Source organism: Emys orbicularis, chromosome 20 (genome assembly GCF_028017835.1).
Source record: "Emys orbicularis isolate rEmyOrb1 chromosome 20, rEmyOrb1.hap1, whole genome shotgun sequence".
Taxonomy (NCBI): domain Eukaryota; kingdom Metazoa; phylum Chordata; order Testudines; family Emydidae; genus Emys; species Emys orbicularis.
This window is the reverse complement of record NC_088702.1, coordinates 22,227,780-22,244,546: the sequence shown is the minus strand read 5'-3', so window position 1 is coordinate 22,244,546 and position 16,767 is coordinate 22,227,780. Positions and strand designations below refer to the sequence as shown.

At 49.7% G+C, this 16,767-nt stretch overlaps 1 protein-coding gene and 1 non-coding gene across 2 annotated transcripts; both read left to right on the top strand.

Moving 5' to 3' along the window:
- The first annotated feature begins 134 nt into the window (after positions 1 to 134).
- Positions 135 to 199, top strand: LOC135892863 (small nucleolar RNA snoR109). Its single transcript, XR_010562316.1, has one exon. It is a non-coding gene; the product is annotated as a small nucleolar RNA snoR109 (small nucleolar RNA).
- A 5,305-nt stretch (positions 200 to 5,504) lies between these two features.
- LOC135892746 (phospholipase A2 inhibitor gamma subunit B-like) lies at positions 5,505 to 11,062 on the top strand. The gene is made up of 5 exons (XM_065420543.1): positions 5,505 to 5,661; positions 6,185 to 6,301; positions 8,596 to 8,748; positions 9,143 to 9,283; positions 10,863 to 11,062. The coding sequence occupies exons 1-5, from the start codon at positions 5,613 to 5,615 to the stop codon at positions 11,060 to 11,062; spliced, it is 660 nt and encodes a 219-aa protein (XP_065276615.1). The 5' UTR covers positions 5,505 to 5,612.
- The last annotated feature ends 5,705 nt before the right edge of the window (positions 11,063 to 16,767 follow it).

Genomic DNA, 16,767 nt, shown 5'->3' with positions numbered 1-16,767 from the left:
GGAGTGCTTGTGGCATCTTAGAGACTAACAAATTTATTTGAGCATAAGCTTTCGTGGGCTACAGCCCACTTCTTCGGATGCATAGAATGGAACATATAGTGAGGAGATATATATACATACAGAACATGAAAAGGTGGGAGTAGCCATATCAACTCTAAGAGGCTAATTGCTCATCTTAATTAATTAGCCTCTTAGAGTTGATATGGCTACTCCCACCTTTTCATGTTCTGTATGTATATATATCTCCTTACTATAAGTTCCATTCTGTGCATCCGAAGAAGTGGGCTGTAGCCCACGAAAGCTTATGCTCAAATAAATTTGTTAGTCTCTAAGGTACCACAAGAACTCCTGTTCTTTTTGCGGATACAGACTGACACGGCTGCTACTCTGAAACCAGTAATTATTTAATGATTGTAAATGCTGAGATTGAAGACGTTAAATTTTGATAACTGTTAAAGCACAAATTGTCACCATCACCTGTCCAAATATACAAAGAAAATAGCCTAAAATCAAACTCCAATACAGTCTCAAGAAGTATTTGTTTTACCATGCCTATCAGAAAAATTTGTTATCAGTGCAAATATCTTATGTCTTGGTTTGGGTGTGTCTTGTGAAATCGACATTATCAGCATTTTCTGGTGAAAATCTTATCCTGCCAAACCTAGTCGTATCCCTCTTAGGCTAGGTCTACACTACAGCGGGGGTCCGACCTAAGATACGCAACTTCAGCTACGTGAATACCCTAGCTGAAGTTGCGTATTTTAGGTCGGCTTACCTGGCTGTGAGGACGGGGGAAAGTCGACCGCTGCCGCGCTGCCGCCGACTCCGCTGCCGCCTCTTGCCGTGGTGGATTTCCGGAGTCGACAGCAGAGCGATCAGGGATCGATTTTATCGCGTCTTCACTAGACGCGGTAAGTCGATCCCCGATAGACCGATTGCTACCCGCCAGATCGGCGGGTAGTGAAGACAAAGCCTTAGCCAGCTGCTGCCTCTTCTGCCCCTGACAGCACCCCTAGAGCAGGTCGACCTAAATTACAGACCACTTTGGAAAGTGTCAGCCAAGGTCTGTGCGGGCATTTCTGTAGTGGAGTTGGGAACAGGACCGTGAATTTGAGAGGTGCCGTTTCAAGTTCCTGCCCTGGGAAATAATCTCAGGCCACCTGCAAGCAGGTCCCATCAAAATGAAGCCACAGTTAGAACTGGCTCAAATTTTTCTATCAAAAACTTTTTCATGTTGAAAACGGGATGAAAAATGTGCCTTTTCCTCCCTGCTTTTCCATCCCTCCCCCCTTTTTTTAATGAAAAAACTCAGTTCTTGTGGGGACATTTCCTTCTCTTTCCTTCATTTTCCATATGCAGATTCCACTCATGAGATTTCTCCCACCAAGTCTCTGTGATGCCAATTAAATAATTATTTAGCTTGTGCACGGATACTTCCAGTTCCTCCTCTTGATTCCCCATGCTCCTTACATTTGTGTGTAGACATCTAAGGTGGCTGAGAGGGGATGGGAGCCGAAGGGGGATGGGAGCCGAGGGGGGACTGGAAGAGGGGTAGAATGAGGAGGATCCTTCCACAGCAATGGTGGGGAAGCAGTGGGGTCCGGGGGCAATGTGGGAATGGGTGGGGAACCCAGGGAGGCAGGGGGGCCAGGAACAATGGGGGGGGTACGTGGGGAGCACAGGGAGGGAACAGGGGCCAGGGGCAATCGGGGGTGTGGGGAGGGAAGCCGGGTGAAATAATAGGGCCAAGGACAATGGGGAGGGAGCCCAGGGAGGCAGCAGGGGCAATGGGCGGGGGGCGGGGGGGCTCTAGGGAGAGAGTGGGAGCCAGGGGTGCCAAAATACAAGTTCACCCAGGGCTCCATTTTCCCTCAGGCCAGCCCCATTGCTGGTCGTTAATGTCCTGGTGAAATATGTGTGGCAACACTGCATGTAAGGTTGTAAGTTTCTACTGGATGCTGTTACTCAGACGTGTCCCAAGTCTGGGCAGTGGGCAAACCAGATCCTCAGGGACAAAGGGCAAGCTGACGCCTCAGACAGTTGTCAATGGGCCATTATCTGATAAGTGGCAGTTCTTTGGCAGGAAAGGGAGCCGGGGTGAAAAATCCACATCTTAGCAAAGAAAGCATGGAGTTCCCATCCACACACAGGGCCTGTCACCATGTTCCCAGCTGGAAATGCATCTCAAAGGGGGGAGAGAACAATAAAAAGGGAGGTGCAATCCCCCAAAACACCCCCCCCCACTGCATTCACGGCACCTGAAGGACAAAGGAAGCAGTGTTGGACTGGAGGGGGAGGGGCAGGAATGGTTCCTGAGCTAAGGCCATGGTTACACTCGAAGTGCGAGTGTGGTCGTGCGCCAGCGCTGGGAGAGAGCTCTCCCGGCGCCCCAGGTACTCCACCTCCACAAGGGGATTAGCTTACAGCGCTGCAGGCACTGATTACACTGGCGCGTTACAGCGCTGTAACTTGCTGCCTCGGGGTGTGTGTGTTTTTTCACACCCCTGAGCGAGAAAGAGTCTGGTCAGTAACCTGCTGAAGCATGTGGTGAGGAAACTTGGCTGTGAATCTAATGTCTCTTGTTCAATTAGTCATGTTTTCTCTTCCTTTTGCCGGTACCCGTTACTGACTTCTATGTCTAGTACTTGTACTCGCTTCAAATCTAACTCTCTGTAGTTAATCAACTTGCTTTACTGTTTTATCTAATCCAGAGTGTTTGAACTGAAGTGTCTGGGAAACTCCATTTGGGCTGACAAGACTGCACATATCAATTCTAGTAATAAAATGATGGACTTTACATCAGCCCGTGTTGTCCGGGAGAGGGCCGGGCAGGACGGGACATATGTTTCTGTATAAGAATCTGGAACTGTGGGTGTGTTGGCATTGCCGTGCAATATAACCAAGGCTGGGGAGAGCCAAAGTGTAACCCAGGTGTGGCCGGCAGCCTGCAGTCACATGCACACACTCAGGTGCAGCTCGCACACGGGAGGCTGTTTGTGAGCGGCCCGGGGGAAGTTATTTCTGCAGGGCATTGGAAGGCACCCAAGGGTGCAGGGCAGGGGTGGATTGTACCATTAGCTGTGGTACATTGGTCTGGACATACCCTGGGGATGTCACAGTGCTGTGGGTAGGGGACAGCGCTGGCGACAGGAATAGAAATCTATCGACTCTGCGAAAGACGAATGTGAAGAATTTTAAGTTTCTATCTCACATCAGAGTGTACAGCTGAGCCTGTCTAGAAAAGGAGGAGAGAGAGAAACACACACACAGACAACGGAGAGATTGTACATCTTTTTTTTGTTCACAAACTCACCTTGTACTCCACTCCAGGCAAACATTACCCAGCCTGAGGCCCCTAAGGAGGATTTGGTAAGTGAAACCCCTCTGGTGTATGGATGCTTTAACCACTAGACCCCACTCCCCTCCCAGAGCCAGGGAGAGAACCCAGGAGTCCTGGCTCCCAACCCCCCTGCTCTAACCACTAGACCCCACTCCCCTCCCAGAGCCAGGGAGAGAACCCAGGAGTCCTGGCTCCCAACCCCCCTGCTCTAACCACTAGACCCCACTCCCCTCCCAGAGCCAGGGAGAGAACCCAGGAGTCCTGGCTCCCAACCCCCCTGCTCTAACCACTAGACCCCACTCCCCTCCCAGAGCCAGGGAGAGAACCCAGGAGTCCTGGCTCCCACCCCCCTGCTCTAACCACTAGACCCCACTCCCCTCACAGAGCCCGGGAGAGAACCCAGGAGTCCTGGCTCCCAGCTCCCCCCTGCTCTAAACCACTGGACCCCATGCTCCTCACAAAGCCTGCTCCTCACAGGGATCCTGGCTTCCAAGCTGCCTGCTCTAACCCACTAGACCCCACTCCCCTCCCAGAGATGAGGAGAGAACCCAGGAGTCCTGGATCCCATCCCCATCCCCATCAAGATGCAAATGAAGGCGAGAGCCAACATGCCAGTGGGGTAGCTAAAGGAAAGAAACAATGGTGGGGCTGGGTCGGTCGCACCAAGAGGTAACACTGTTACACCCCAGTTCTCTTCCCAGTGTGTGCAAACAGACGCCTGTCTGGGGTGTGACTCCAGGGTAAACTGCTGGACTCCTTCATCTGGAAGCAGGGAAATCAGCTCTTTGTCCATCCCCTCACCATACCAGGGAACATGGGACATAACAGAGCAGGGGGGCGGCTGAGCCCCCTGCTGAAAGTGGGGAAACTGAGGCAGCTGCAGAGCACTGGCAATGCTGTGACACCCCCCCTAAGGGTGGGAAGTGCCCAAGGGCAGTGCACAGCATTTGGGGGAGAGGGCAGAGGTGGCTGCTGCCTCCAGCAGGGAGGGGGAATTTCTCCCCCCAGTTTTTGGCAGCCTGATGGTCTGCGGAAATGTGAATGACCCTGAGATACGTTCCACTGCTGTGTGGTGTGGGGAGCGAAACCCAACCTCAGTTTAGGGGAGGAGTCAGTACTATTCCTCTTCTCCCCCGGGGAACCTGAGGTGATGGTGCAGGCCTCAGGCCCTGATCACCGGGGGCGGAGGAGAAAAAGAAACTTGGCTTCAGCAGAGGGTTGAAGGTTGATCCTTGCCCGGGGCCTGGGATTCCTCGGCTGTTAAAAGTGGAGCGTGGCTGAGTGTCACCTTGAAGGGAGCGGGGGGTTGTGTATCAAGGTCGGTTTGGGTTGCAAGCTGTCACTTTAAGAGTGTGTGGGTCATGGGGGTGCGGTTGGCTGATCTACAGGGAAGTGTGGGACCAGAGGCAGTCTGGAAAGAACCAGCCTAGAGCAGATCCCTGTGAAGACACAGGAAGGATTCGGGTGCAGGGCTGTTAGCTGGTGTGCTTCAGAACATCAGCTTTGTCATACACTTGGGAAATGACTGTGTCTCTTTAAGACAGGATCCAGACCCTGCATCAGTAGCAGCCAAAGATCTGAATCCAGAGAGACAGATGCCAGGAGCCAGTGAACATATTAGTGGTCTGGTTTGCATGGAGGAGGGGATTTCCCATCCAGCTAGTAGCACAAACAAAGTTCTGCTAAGCTTGGGATATTTCCTGTCTGTAAACAGAACCCTGGATCTCTGCATACGAGAGCAGCCTGCTTTGTCTCCCTCTGTTTAAGGAGCAGCCTGCTTTGTCTCTGTTTTTTTTTTTTTTTTTTTGGATCTTCCGTGTTATTCTTCGGAAGTGTCAAAAATAAAATTGTGTTACGCTGCAACCTTCCAGCAGGAGTATTTGATATTTGTATCCACCTTATAGTAGCTCCTTATAGGTTGTATTCCCCTAGTTTTTTTTATGAGAAAGTCATGCCAGACAATATAAAAAGCTTTGCTGAAGTAAAAATATACCACATCTACCACTTCTGCCCTATCCACAAGGATTGTTACCCTGTCAGAGAAAGCTATCAGGTTGGTTTGACACGTTTTGTTCTTGACAAATCCATGCTGACTGTTATTTATCACCTTATTGTCTTCCAAATGTCTGCAAATTCATTGCTTAATGATTTGCTCCATTATCTTGTGCAATCTCTTTTCTGATCTCATTTCAGCTCATCTGTGATAAATCCTCCAGCAGGAGATTTGGCTGCATCAGAGACCCCAGCACCAATCTGCTGATTCCCCATCACCATGAAGGCTTCTCTTGCCGTCTGCATCCTCGCTGCTCTCCTGGCTACGGGTGAGTCAGTTCTTTTCCTACAGGGTCCAAAGTTCTGACTTCTCCCATGTAACAAAAGCCCAGTGCAGCCTGTTGCATGAAATGGTTTATTAAAGTAACTACAAAGCAGCAGCAGAATAACAGGGGCCAGGTCTGACTGGAAACAGCCCCTGAGGAGATGCCTGGAAGTCCCAAGTTCCTGTGGCGATGCGTGAACCAATCCTGGAACTGGGAGGTAATGGTTGGAGTTGGAATCCCTGAAAACGTGCCCTGACTGGTTACATTCCCCAGCTGGCCAATGAACAAGGAGATTTTGGAAAGAGGACCTTCCACTGCGAGTTTGCCTGGAAGGAACCAGATTTGAATCTGAGTAACGAGAGTGTAAGACACTAGGAACTGGATTTCTGTCTGTTCCCCAGCTGGGGTCTGTCGCCGTAGCTGCACAGGAGTCAGTGGGGTCAGATCCCAGCTGGTGTGGATCAAACCCAGGGGAAGGCGAGGGAGGGACAAATCCAAGGGGCTCATATTCTCTCTCCTTCTCTAGGGTCCTGTCTGGAGTGTGAGGTTTGTGAAGGACCAGGAACCAGCTGCTCGGGCACCGTACAGACCTGCGCCGCTGGGTATGACTCTTGTGGCATCATTGTGACAGAAACCACAATTGGTAGGTGAGCTGGACCCTAACCAACTTGGGTGAGGGAACAGTCTGGGGAGCCAGGACACATGGGTCCTATTCTAGTCCCAGCTCCGGGAAGGGCATGTGGTGGATGGGTCTGAGCAGCAGTTAAGGAGTCAGGATCCTGTGGCTAGCTCCCCTTCGGCTCAGCATTGCGATGCCGAACCCCCAGTGGTCTCCTGGGTCAGGGGCCCAGCTTCCCCCATGGCTCATGGGCAGAGGTAGGTGCCCGAGCATGGGATCGACAAGGCAGGCACCCACCTAAGCTAGCCAATAGGAAATGCTGAGGAGAGGGGTGTGGCCTAAGCCCCACCTCAGGATTTCAAAGTCTAAGTCTGGACTGCACGGAGGTGCCCAACTCTGCGTGGGATCCACAGCTGGGAACCCCTCACCAGGAGACAGGGTGTCTAAACCTCATCAGTTCTTCTTTGCAAAAGACAGTGAAGGAGGAGGGGCTGCCTGAGACCTCAGCAGCTGGGGTGCTCATCTGGGACATGATAAAACCAGCTTCAAATCTCCTGCCCTTCCACTGGACTATGGAGCGGGTATCTCTGAAGCCCTCTTCTTGCAGCCCTTCCATTCAGGTTCAATATTTCAGCTTGGCAGAATTTGATTTTTACTTTGAAATCATTTTGACTAAGTTGATTTTTTAGCATTTTTTAATCCATTGAAATGTTCACAGTTGCAGGAAATGGTGGGCGGGGCGGGTTCAGACAATAATGATTTAATGACAATAGCTGATGGAATTGAAAAAGGCAAAGCTTTCTAACCTTTAAACCACAAACTCTCAACATTGTGTGTCAAATTATACCAAGGAAACAGCCTTCAATCAAACTCTGATACGTTCTCAAGCAGCATTTCTGCTACTTGGCCAATCTGTAAATTTCAATCATCATCGATGGGAATATTGGGTCGGTTTGTGGGTATTTGGTGAAATCAACGTTTACCGACATGTACTGAGAAAAACCTGACCCAGCCAAGCCTATAAACACTGGGACGTGAACTGGACCCTGACTGTGCCACACACTGGGGAGTGCTCTGAGCATTGGACTGTTGGGCATAAGGCGGGGGGAGGGGGCATGACAAATAGCACCTCCTGCAGCTGTGTTTTGTGTGGGGGGGGTCCACCCATGTGGCCCATCTCAGAAGCTGTCCACTGGATTGGGTCCCAGAGCTGAGATAGGCAGGGGAACGCCTACTGGGAGGTCCTGCCAAGGCCGAGCCATTAGCTGGGTGCCGGGTGTCAGATTTAGGCAGCTGTGTGGTTTCCCACCAGGAGAAATTCAGGAACTTAGGGACCGTTGTTTTCTATTCTTTGTTTCCTGTCTTTTAACCAGTTACCGATCCATGAGAGGGACCTTCCCTCTTATCCCACAATAGCTCAATTTGCTTAAGGGCTTTTGGTGAGGGACCTTGTCAAAGGCTTTCTGAAAATCTAAATACACTATATCCACTGGATCCCCCTAGTCCACATGCTTGTTGACCCCCTCAAAGAATTCTAGTAGATTGGTGGGGCATGATTTCCCTTTACAAAAACCATGTTAACCCTTCCCCAACATATTGCACTCTGTCCAATTCTGTCCTTTACTTAGGGTGACGATACATCCTGTTTTGGCCAGGACAATCCATTTTAAGCCCTCTCCCCACCATCCTTGATCAGTTGGCAAGAGCAAATGGGACAAATGCCCCCCCCTTTGTCAAAAATTGGGGTGCAGAAGAACGTGGGGGGGAGCGAACGGGGATGCCAGCCATGCACGGGGAGGCTGGGCTCAAGCAGGGGCAGGCAGGGCTTGAGTGAGCAGTGACACAGCCCCATGTGGGAAAAGGGGGCAGGGCTCAAGTGAGCGGCTCTGACCAACCCCGCGCAGGGGGGTGGAGAGGGGAGGCTCAGCTCGAACTAGCACCACGTGGTTTCCCATTTTCCCAGAGGGAAATATGGTCACCCTATCTTTACTACAGTTTCAACCACTTTGCCTGGTACTGGCGTTAGGCTTACCAACCTGTAATTTCCAGGATCACCTCTGGAGCCTTTTTTTAAAATCACAATTACATTAGCCACCCTCTTGCCATCTGGTCTAGAGTCTGATTTAAGTCATAGGTTACATACCACAGTGAGTAGCTCTGCAATTTAATATTTGAGTTCCTTCAGAACTTCCTTCCCCCTCAGTGTGCCTCAGTTTCCCCATGGGCAGAGTGAAGCTAATGGCACAGGGCCATTGTTGTGAGGAGGATGGTGATGGGGTGGGAGTGAAAGGGGAATCAATCTGTCTTTTCTTGTGCAGTGGGAATGAATCAAAAGATTGTTTTCAAGGGCTGTGTGACATCTAGCAATTGTAAAGCCGGCCCCTTCACTATGAATTTTGGGAATGGAGTGACATCAAGGACTGGCATCGCCTGTTGTTTGGGAGATGCCTGCAGAACAACAACCGTTACAGGTACATCTCCCCATCTCCGGCTCTCCTCCTTCATCACCTGCACCTCCTGCTGCCTGGAACCCACCCTGTGTTAACTTCTTGAGACTGGTCCTCCCGTCCTGCAGGGGGCACCCCATGAAATAACACTGAGCACCCGGTGCAGATGGAGTTTAGTGGGCGGGGCTCTAAGCTTCCACCAGGTGTGAACCCAGCTGGCCCCACCCAGGGCGGGATCCGGGGCTCCCTGCTGCAACCCCCTCCCCTGCCCCTGCTGCCCCCGGCGTCCCCAGAGCTACAGCTCCCCCTGCAGGGGGCACCCAGGGCTGAGCTGTGCAGCCCCCAGCTGCTCTCCCTGCCCCGACGCCGCCTGGGGCTCGTCCCCCGAGCTGACTGTGTTTGCTCCGCTTCTTCCCAGTGCCCCCGGCTGACACCAAACCCAACGGCCAGCGCTGCCCTGGCTGCTTCGCTACAACCTTTGCTCAGTGCAATGAAGTGAGCACACAGTGTACTGGATCTGATACCCGATGCATCGAGCTCTCTGGAACCGTAACAATAGGTAACTTCCGTTCATTTACTCGGGGGTTATTTTTCCTTTGTTGTTTAATTCGGTCACAGTTCATGGCAAGTGCACCAGTGTTCCCCCACCGGAGTCCCTCAGGGCTCCTACACTGGGCTCCCGGCTACTCAGCCCTCAGTCCCCTTTGGTGGACACGTGCGTCTCTCTCCCTGGTGACCGAGGAGGTATTTAAGGTGTGATAGCCCCAGCAAGCCAGACTGCCTAAGGGACCAGCGTCTGCGCTGCGCAGTCTCCACAGGGGGTTTGAACAGTGTCATGGCCCAGAGCTGTGACCTACCTCACGGCACTTCCTAAGCAAGCACCTTCTTTCCGAAGGAGAGAGCATTACGGAGAAAGGATGTGCAGGCTGGAAACTTTCCCTGAGGTCACCCCACCTCCAGCCCCGGGGTCTGCTAAGTGTCAACCCCCACAACTAGGTTTTCCTTGGGGTTACCAGTTCATAACGGTCTCAGTCTCAGCCCCAGAGCCCCGATGACTAGCTCAGTCGTTCCTTCCTATGGCTGGGACCTTTGTTCTTAGTCTCATGTCCCAGGGGATCAGCAGAGAAAGGTGCCCCCTTCCCAGCATAGCTTCACAAGGCTGGTTTTGGAGTAACCGGGGCTGGGGAATGTGCATTAACCTCACCCTAGAGATTCCCTGAGAAAACCGCTTATCATGTGTTGTTCCAAGAGTCCATCCCTGGCTGGCACATGGTTCAGTTCAGGACTTTGGACCCCCAGGTCTCACATCTGTCCCCAATTCCTGCTCTAGGGCAGGATGCTGTGGGCTCTGCTGGATAAAGATATTGTCTGGAGATCAGGACACCTGGGTCCTATTCCCAGCGCCGGCTCCTGTGTGAACTTGGACCAGTGGCTTCCCCTTTCCTTCCTTCCATTTCCCCTCCCACCTTTTGCCTATATAGAGTTTAATCTGTAATGTGTTTGTGGTAGGGCCTGGCTTAATATTGGGAGCCCCTGGTGCACCAGGCACTGCACAGACCCCAACCGAGATGGGAGACCCTCATTGTGCCAGGCTCTGAACAAATTCATAGTGACAGTCATTGCACCAAAGAGCTTGTGATCCAAACAGGCAAAAGAAGGAGCATTCTCCCCGTTTTACAGCTGGGGAAACTGAGGCACAGAGTAGTGAGGTGACTTGACCGAGGTCAGACAGGAAGGCTGTGGCAGAGCTGGGAATTGAACCTAGTTTTGCAGAGTCCCATCATGGTGCCTTAATTCCCCACAAAACTTCTTAGAAATCCCACATCTGACACCAACAGTGAGCTGCTGCTTTGCTAGATGAATGATGCAGCTAATAGAGGCCTGATCTAATCCGGGTGGGATCTAGAGCAGAGCTGCAATTGACTTGTCTTTATCAGAGCAGAAGAGAACGGGGAGGCCACCCAGGGCCAGGCAGGCTTAGGGGGAGCAAGGCAGATGGGGAGATGGAGGCTGTGGGGTGGGACCTGTATGGGGCTCTGAGGAGCAGAGGAGAGGCAGGGGAGGCTATTGTGTCCCAGAACAGTCAAGCAGTGGAGTTGCTCCCTGACACCCATCACCTGCTTTTCCTTCCCACGCAGGTGGAACGGCCACATCGATGACCATGAAGGGCTGCGCTAGTGAGTCCGTCTGTGCACAGATAAAACCAGATGCGAGGACCTTGGCAGGGGCCAGTGGGGATCTAACTGTGAAATGCAAAGCACCTGGCACAGCTCCGGGACCCGCCGGGCTCCTCATCCCATTCCTCGCTGGGCTGCTCCTGCTGAAGGTTTTCTCCTGATTCCCCACCTAGTGCAACGGCCACAGTGCACTCAATGACATCCCTGTCACTTGCGTCTGCCCCTCTCTGCAGCCGCTCTCCCCTCCCAGGGGCTCTGGGCTCCCAGCCGGATTCACTTCCCCTTTCTATTGTTGCACTGAATAAAACAAACCAGAGACCAAATTCTGTGGAGATTTTAATTGATATTGATGGGCAAAATTTTAATTGTAGTGGGTGGGGGCCTCCACAAGCTGCTTCATCTTAGAGTGACCCCTAGTGGTGAAATCAGGCAGAATGGGCCAGGAGCTAAATTTCTCAATAAAGAATCTTTTCATATCTAGGCTTGACCAAATTAAATTTTTTTTATTTCAGTCAATGATATCAATGTTTATTTTTAAGTATTGTTTCTATTTTCACTAGGGCTGTCGATTAATCGCAGTTAACTCATGCGATTAACTCAAAAAAAATTAATCACGATTAAAAATTAATATTTGCACTGTAATGATAAAAAGAAATAGTATTTTTAGTATTTTTAATTCACCTCATACAAGTACTGTAGTGCAATCTATTGGAAAACATACATACATCCTTAGCCCAGGTAATCCAGATCCAAATGACCTTGTTATTGACAGTCACGTCAGGGCCTCCAATTTGTTGCCTGCTTGAATTTCATAACGATTCGAGATTGTCACCTACAAGGCTCCAATGCAATTATTTAATCAAAGATTATTAATCAAATGAATACAGCACTAGACTAGGGCTGTCGATTAATCACAGTTAACTCACGTGATTAACTCAAAAAATTTAATCATGATTTAAAAAATTAATCGCGATAGAATACCAATTGAAATGTATTAAATATTTTTGGATGTTTTTTGACTTTTTCAAATATATTGATTTAAATTACAACACAGAATACAAAGTGTACACTGCTCACTTTATATTATTATTTTTGATTATAAGCATTTGAACTGTAAAAATGATAAACAAAGGAAATAGTATTTTTCAATTTACCTCATACAAGTACTGTAGTGCAATCTCTTTATCATGAAAGTGCAATTTACGTAACTGCACTCAAAAACAAAACAATGTAAAACTTCAGAGCCTACAAATCCACGCAGTCCTACTTCTTGTTCAGCCAGTCGCTAAGACAAACAACATTTTTTTATACATTTACGGGAGACAATGCTGCCCACTTCTTATTTACAATATCACCAGAAAATGAGAACAGGCATTAGCATGGCACTTTTGTAGCTGGTGTCGCCGGATATTTACGTGCCAGATGCGCTAAAGATGCCTCTTCATGCTTCGGCCATCATTCCAGAGGACATGCATCCATGCTGATGACATTCGTTACAAAAATAACGCGTTAATTAAATTTGTGACTGAACTCCTCGGGGGAGAACTGTATGTCTCCTGTTCTGTTTTACCCGCATTCTGCCATATATTTCATGTTCTAGCAGTCTCAGATGATGACCCAGCACATGTTGTTCATTTCAATAACACTTTCACTGCAGATTTCACAAAACACAGAGAAGGTACCAATGTGAGATTTCTAAGGATAGCTACAGCACTCAACCCAAGGTTTAAGAATCCGAAGTGCCTTCCAAAAGCTGAGAGGGATGAGGTGTGGAGCTGCTGTCAGAAGTCTTAAAAGAGCAATGCTCCAATGTGGAAACAACAGAACCCGAACCACCAAAAAAGAAAATCAACCTTCTGCTGGTGGCCTAAAATCAAACTGCAACAAGTTCTCAAGACGTATTTGTTTTACCATGCCTATCGGAAAAAATTGTTGTCTGTGCAAAAATCTTATTTCTTGGTTTGAGTGTGTGTTGTGAAATCGACAGTGTTGGACTGGAGGGGGAGGGAGGGGCAGGAATGGTTCCTGAGCTAAGTGTCTGGTCAGCAACCTGCTGAAGCACATGGTGAGGAAACTTGGCTTTGAATCTAATGTAACTTGTTCAATTAGTCATTTTTTATCTTCCTTTCTCCTGGACCCATTTCTGACTTCTATGTCTAGTACTTGTACTCGCTTCAAATCTAACTCTCTGTAGTTAATCAACTTGCTTTACTGTTTTATCTAATCCAGTGTGTTTGAACTGAAGTGTCTGGGAAACTCCATTTGGGCTGACAAGATTGTGCACATATTGTTTCTATTAATAAAATGGTGGTCTCTATATAAGCTTGTGTTTGGGAGAGGGCTGGGCAGCACAGGGCGAACATTTCTGGGGGAGAATCTGAAACTGGGGGTGTGTTGGCGTTGCCGTGCAATATAACCAAGGCTGGGGAGAGCCAAAGTGTAACCGAGGTGTGGCCGGCAGCCTGCAGTCACACGCACACACTCAGGGTGCGGCTTGCACGCTGGAGGCCGTTTGTGAGTGCCCCAGGGGGAAGCTACATCAGCAGGGCATTGGAAGGCATGCAAGGGTGCAGGGCAGGGGTGGATTGTACCATTAGGTATGGTACATTGGTCCGGATCATACCCAGGGGATGTCGCAATTTTGCAGCAAGCAGGGTTTATACGCAGCTTGTTATTTTAAATGAAGTTTACTCTCTGAACACTGATGTAGTAATTTTCAGTGCCTCTCGAGTGCGGTGGCTGGAAATAGTCAAGGAGCAGGTTCACTTTTTTTTTTTTTCTGTTTGCTTATTTCCGGCAAGGGAAATAAAACAGGAAAAGGCAAAAATGAGCAACAGAGAACAACTTCAAAGCTAGCCCTGGCCAGATTGGAGAAGGAAGAAAGAGTCAGAGCACATGACTGCAAAATTCTCGGGAAGAACCCTTGGCGGTGATAGAAGTGGTCAATGAAGCTACCATGTTAAAAAGCTGCATGGTAATGCTCTTTCACAGCTAATACATCTAAACAGACTTAAAGACTATTGCATCAGGGAAGCCATGGTAAACATGATGTGCTGTCTAGTAGGGGAAACTGAGGCACACCACCTCATTGATTTGATGGCTGAATGTCAGACTGACTCATCTCTGGAAAGCATTGATATCCACAGTGCAATAATACCAGCTAACAGGGCAGAGATGTTGTCAGTGTTGCAAGAACACCAAGAGGTGTTTTCTGACAAGTCAGGGAAGACACACTTGCTAACTCATAAGATCATTACAAAAGGCCCACCGCCATCTCCCAGCAGACTCGACAGGGCCACTGGCAAGGTGCAGGAACAAAGTTGTGCAGAAATACAAAGCATGTTAGATCTAGGAGTAATTAAAGAGTCTGACAGCTCCTGGGCATCGCCTGTGGCCTTGGTCCCTATCAAACACTGTAAGGTTTTCTGTTGATTATAGAAAACTCAGTGCTGTCACAGCCAGATGTGTATCTCACTCCTAGAACTGATGATCTTCTGGACATTTTAAGCAAAGCTAAATACCTGAGTTCTTTTGATTTAACTCCCAGCTATTGGCAGATTCCTTTAGGCAAGGATGCACAGATAAAGTCTGCTTTCATCACCGATATGGGTCTCTAGGAGTTCACAATGTTACCGTTTGGGTTAATTAATGCAAGAGCCACCTTCCAGAGACTGGTTTCAGAGTAGCAGCCGTGTTAGTCTGTATCCGCAAAAAGAACAGGAGTACTTGTGGCACCTTAGAGACTAACATTTATTTGAGCATCAGCTTTTGAAAGCTGATGCTCAAATAAATGTGTTAGTCTCTAAGGTGCCACAAGTACTCCAGTTCTTCTTCCAGACACTGGTCAACCAAGTGTTAAATGGTTTGCAGAGCTTTCAAAGGGTGTATGTGGCACTTGGCTGATCACAAAAACCTCAAGGAATTGTGTTGTCAAAACTCAAGGAGCCAGGCCTTACCATAAAAGCCTCTAAGTGTAAAATTGGAGCAGCCGGAGTTCCTTATTTGGGACACTGGGTAAGGGCAGGTCAGATATCCCCTGATCCCTTAAAAATCCAAGCCATTGTAAATTGGCCTGTACCCCAAACTAAAAAACAGGTCCAATTGTTGTTAGGTCTAGTAAACGATAAGAGAAGTTTTGTGTGTGGATTCAGTGACATTGTGTCTGCAATCACAGATCTATATAAAAAAGACAAAACCTAACAAAGTCATTTGGACAAAGCTTTCCAGGAAGCTGTGAAGAATGTGGTGAGAAAATCTGGCTTTGAATCGAATGTAGCTTGTTAAATGAATCATTGGTAAATGTTTTATCTTCCTTTTTCCTGGACCCATTTCTGACTTCTATACCTACTACTTGTACTCACTTAAAATCTACCTCTCTGTAGTTAATCAACTCATTTTATTGTTTACATAAGCTGGTGTGTTTGAACTGAAGTGTCTGGGAAACTCCATTTGGGCTGATAAGACTGCACATATCAATTCTAGTAATAACATGACGGACTTTACATCAGCCTGTGTTGTCCGGGAGAGGGCCGGGCAGGACAGGACATATGTTTCTGTATAAGAATCTGGAACTGTGGGTGTGTTGGTGTTCCGGGCAATATAACCAAGGCTGGGGAGAGCCAAAGTGTAACCCAGGTGTGGCTGGCAGGCTGCAGTCACATGCACACACTCAGGGTGCAGCTCGCACGCTGGAGTCTGTTTGTGAGCGGCCCGGGGGGAGCTATTTCGGCAGGGCAATGGAAGGCACCCAAGGGTGCAGGGCAGGGGTGAATTGTACCATTAGCTGTGGTACATTGGTCTGGATGTACCCTGGAGATGTCACAGCACTGTGCGTAGGGGGCAGCGCTGGCGACAGGAATAGAAATTTATCGACTCTGCCAAAGACGAATGGGGGATTTTTACGTTTCTATCTCACAGCAGAGCATACAGATGAGCATAGGCATCAGTGGGTGCTCCGGGGCTGGAACACCCACAAAAAAAATAGTGGGTGCTCAGCACCCACTGGCAGCCCCCCTGAACAGCTCCTCCCCCTTAGAGCCACCTGCCCACCAGCAGGTCCCGTCGATCAGTACCTCCCCCTCCCTCCCAGCACATCCCGCCCGCCGCTATCAGCTGTTCGCGGCATGCAGGAGGTACTGGCAGGGAGGGGCAGGAGCGGGGCAGGAAGAGGCAGGGGAGGGGCAGAATGGGGCGTGGCGGGGGTGCCAGCATGGGCGATGGGGCGGGATCGCGGGTCAAGCACGTCCCAGGAACTCAGGAAGTCGGCGCCTCTGCACCTGAGCAGGTCTATAAAAGGAGGAGAGAGAGACACACACCCACAAAGCAGAGATTGTACATCTTTTCCCGTTCATAGAGCTCTCCTTCTGCTCCACCTCAGGTAAACATTACCCAGCCTGATGCCCCTAAGGAGCGTTTGGTAAGTGACACCCCTCTGGGCTATGGATGCTTTAACCACTAGACCCCACTCCCCTCCCTGAGTTGGGGAGAGAGCCCAGGATTCTTGGCTCCCAGCCCCCCCTGCTCTAACCACTAGCCCCACTCCCCTCCCTGAGCCAGGGCTAGAACCCAGAAGTGTTGGCTCCCAGCATTGCCTGCTCTAACCTCTAGACCCCACTCTCCTCCCTGAGCTGGGTATAAAACCCAGGAGTCCTGGCTCCCAGCCCCATCTCCATAGGGATGCAAAGGAAGGCGGGAGCCAGCATGCCAGTGGGGTAGCTAAAGGAGAGAAACAGCAGTGGGGCTGGGTCGGTCGCACCAAGAGGAAACACTGTTACGCCCCAGTTCTCTTCCCAGCCTGTGCAAACAGACGCCTGTCTGGGGTGCGACAGCCACCTGCTGCCTTACGGGAGATCCGAATCTCGCTGAC

Coding starts and splice junctions, on each gene's coding strand:
- LOC135892746 (XM_065420543.1), top strand. CDS start 5,613: ATGAAGGCTTCTCTTGCCGTCTGCATCCTCGCTGCTCTCCTGGCTACG. Junction 5,662..6,184: donor CGCTGCTCTCCTGGCTACGG/GTGAGTCAGTTC, acceptor CTCCTTCTCTAG/GGTCCTGTCTGGAGTGTGAG. Junction 6,302..8,595: donor TGTGACAGAAACCACAATTG/GTAGGTGAGCTG, acceptor TTTCTTGTGCAG/TGGGAATGAATCAAAAGATT.